The 2,587-nt window shown below is 31.2% G+C and overlaps 1 protein-coding gene across 1 annotated transcript; it reads right to left on the bottom strand.

The window, feature by feature from the left end:
- Window positions 1-291: 291 nt before the first annotated feature.
- Window positions 292-2,171, bottom strand: LOC134243335 (uncharacterized). The gene is made up of 4 exons (XM_062725598.1): window positions 2,082-2,171; window positions 1,653-1,711; window positions 1,434-1,565; window positions 292-974 (listed from the first exon to the last, which is right to left on the bottom strand). The coding sequence occupies exons 1-4, from the start codon at window positions 2,150-2,152 to the stop codon at window positions 292-294; spliced, it is 945 nt and encodes a 314-aa protein (XP_062581582.1). The 5' UTR covers window positions 2,153-2,171.
- Between the last annotated feature and the right edge of the window lie 416 nt (window positions 2,172-2,587).

Genomic DNA, 2,587 nt, shown 5'->3' with positions numbered 1-2,587 from the left:
CATTTGTGAAAAAATACTTTATATATAACTATGTAGTCGTATATGCGGATATGACTCAACCCTGTGTATAATCTTTATTCCCTGTATTCTCAGTGTTACAAATGTACAAATTCTTATCATTCATTATATTTTGAAGCAGGTAGACAACGTAACATAACTATAATTAAAATCATACGTATATCTTTTAATCTTCGTGTTTTCATTTTGGTGCTTTTTGTGTAATGAAGAAAGAAAGATTTTTTGTTAAAAAAAATTCCAATAGTTTTCTTAATTAATTGACGATTTGTTTGTCTAAGTTTCATCATTTGTTATCTCGGATACATTAGGTTCAAGATGATCTGTAGTCATAGGAACATAATCCTCCAATTCAGTTCCTTTAGTCATTTCAATATACCCGCTGACCTGGGTACCTGTTTTACCCATTCGCTTTAGTAATGTTGCGTCAAAGTTTTTGTCTTTTCTCAGCCGCACTTTTGTTTCCATTTCTTCTTTGTCGTCATCCTCCAGTATTTTCTGCATTGATAGACTGGACATAATGTCTCGGTCCTTTTTGGATAAACCTGGCCTTGTTGGTAATGAGGTGTACTTGAGTCCCTCCTTCTGGGACTGGTCAATTTTTTCGTAAGTTTCAGATTCGCCGAATTCGTCCTCCATAACATCGTAATCGTCAATTTCGCAATACGTTTTAACATGACTTGCGATTTGAGAACCTCTTTTAGTCGATTTTTGTACACGGAGTTTTATTTTTCCTCTTAGCTTGAAGACAATTACTGATAATATCAGACATATAATTAGTACACCAATCACTGACATGACGGCTATCACAGCGGATGAACTTGACTTATTTTCTTCATATTCCTTCATCTCATCGGTAGTTTGTTCGTTGTGGCCAGAGATTCCAATTTTCGATTTTTGAATGGTTTCTTTTGAACTTAAATCCGAATGAAACACCGGATTAAGTCTATTGAGTGAAGCTAGATAAGAAAAAAAAATTTAAAACTCTCTCCTGTGAAATGTACATGTAACATAGATTAAAGGAGCATGGACACAGATTTAAAGTTGATAGTTTCTGTATAATATCACGAATTATATATTTTAATAGCATTTCACACAAAAATATACAAAAAAATTTATTTCATCTTAAAGTTATTGAAACTTCAAACTTTTATGTAAATTTGATTGACACATCCTTGCACTCTCACATATTTTACTTTTATTCTTAATACTTGGAAATCTTGTTGTTTATTGGTTAGATTAGATATTTGGATACCTGAATAATCATTGCCTACAATCTAAAATGTAGCATTATAGGACAGATTTACAAATTTAATAATGGAAAGCACATTCTTCAAGACACTATGAGATATGAAAAGATTTACGAGGAAAGTTGTAATTTGAAATAAAATATATGAAGTACTGTGTACAATACTCACGATCGCTGCAGCCAGTCCTGGGGGTACATGATTCTTGGGGACACCTGCACTCACCCTCCAAACAGCGGTGACCATAACTTGGAAAAGGACACGTGTGCTGACATCCCGGCCCGAACAGCCCCTTGGGACATGCTTATACGAAAGTAATTTTGGTAATAAATAGAATTCATAATTTCTACAGAATACAAATACAATATATTCCACTAAATATATACATACGAACACACTGCCCCTTCACTAAATGGTAATCTGCACAGCATAAGGTTGATTCTCCAGATCTGGAAAGCGACAGTAAAAGTAAAACAGAAAACAATAAACTGTCTAAAGCAGATAGCATATCAAAAGAATCCAAATCAAAAGAATTATACATTTAAAAATGTTTATATATTTGATCAAATTATTTATTCCTTGCATAGATTCAGTTTGTTACATAATAATGTACCAAACCACGAATTTATTATTTGTAAAACCTAAGCCTGTATTGTACTAACAACTGAGTAACATATCTTCATGTGAAGAAATTTCTTCTTTTTTTACTTTTAAAACCTTTTTGAGCATTGAAGAAACGACTTTTAAATTTAGAAATTACAGTAAATTTGATTTGAAAAATCTCATATTTGGGCGTTTAACTGAAGCAAAAATCCTTACTTAACACACTTTTCCACTGCAGCAGAATTTTGAAAGTAAAGAATAACAATCCAGAAAAGTGAAAACCTCATAATTATTCTGTCAATGAATATAAAATAGATAAAATGGGTGATTGAAATCGATCTTTAACAACTAAATGAGGAAGTTAGTGTGTTTGGTGTCAACTTCCATATTATTAGTGATATATACCAGAATATGTAATATTGCCATTAGAATTTAAAATTTTACTCTCTTTCTGAATTGTTTAATGAATAAATGTATCTTGTAACTATTTTCCTCATCGTTATTTGAAATTTTAAAAAGTTTAATTCTATCAAAACATTTTCAACACTTGTCTCCATGGAAAAACTAGTTCAGTTGTGAAATATGCAATAAAATGGTTTTAAGAAATCATGTCATGCGTGTATTTGCATAGGATTATCTATGAAAAAGTGCAATTACAAATTTTTTCATTGCTATTATTGATAAAAAGAAAAATGCTAGATATTTTCCATTCTAGTAGCATA

The sequence above is a fragment of the Saccostrea cucullata genome, unplaced genomic scaffold, assembly GCF_032062105.1.
Source record: "Saccostrea cucullata isolate Sc308-1 unplaced genomic scaffold, CSIRO_AGI_Scuc_v1 ctg2592, whole genome shotgun sequence".
NCBI classification, from domain to species: domain Eukaryota; kingdom Metazoa; phylum Mollusca; class Bivalvia; order Ostreida; family Ostreidae; genus Saccostrea; species Saccostrea cuccullata.
Note: the sequence above shows the minus strand (reverse complement) of the source record. Positions and strands in the feature narration are given on the sequence as shown.

Excerpts from the sequence above, each read along its gene's own strand:
- LOC134243335 (XM_062725598.1), bottom strand. The coding sequence starts at position 2,152 with ATGAGGTTTTCACTTTTCTGGATTGTTATTCTTTACTTTCAAAATTCT. Across the intron at positions 1,566-1,652 it reads AGTGAAGGGGCAGTGTGTTC|CATGTCCCAAGGGGCTGTTC; the intron begins GTATGTATATAT and ends CTTTCGTATAAG. Across the intron at positions 975-1,433 it reads CAGGACTGGCTGCAGCGATC|CTTCACTCAATAGACTTAAT; the intron begins GTGAGTATTGTA and ends TTTCTTATCTAG.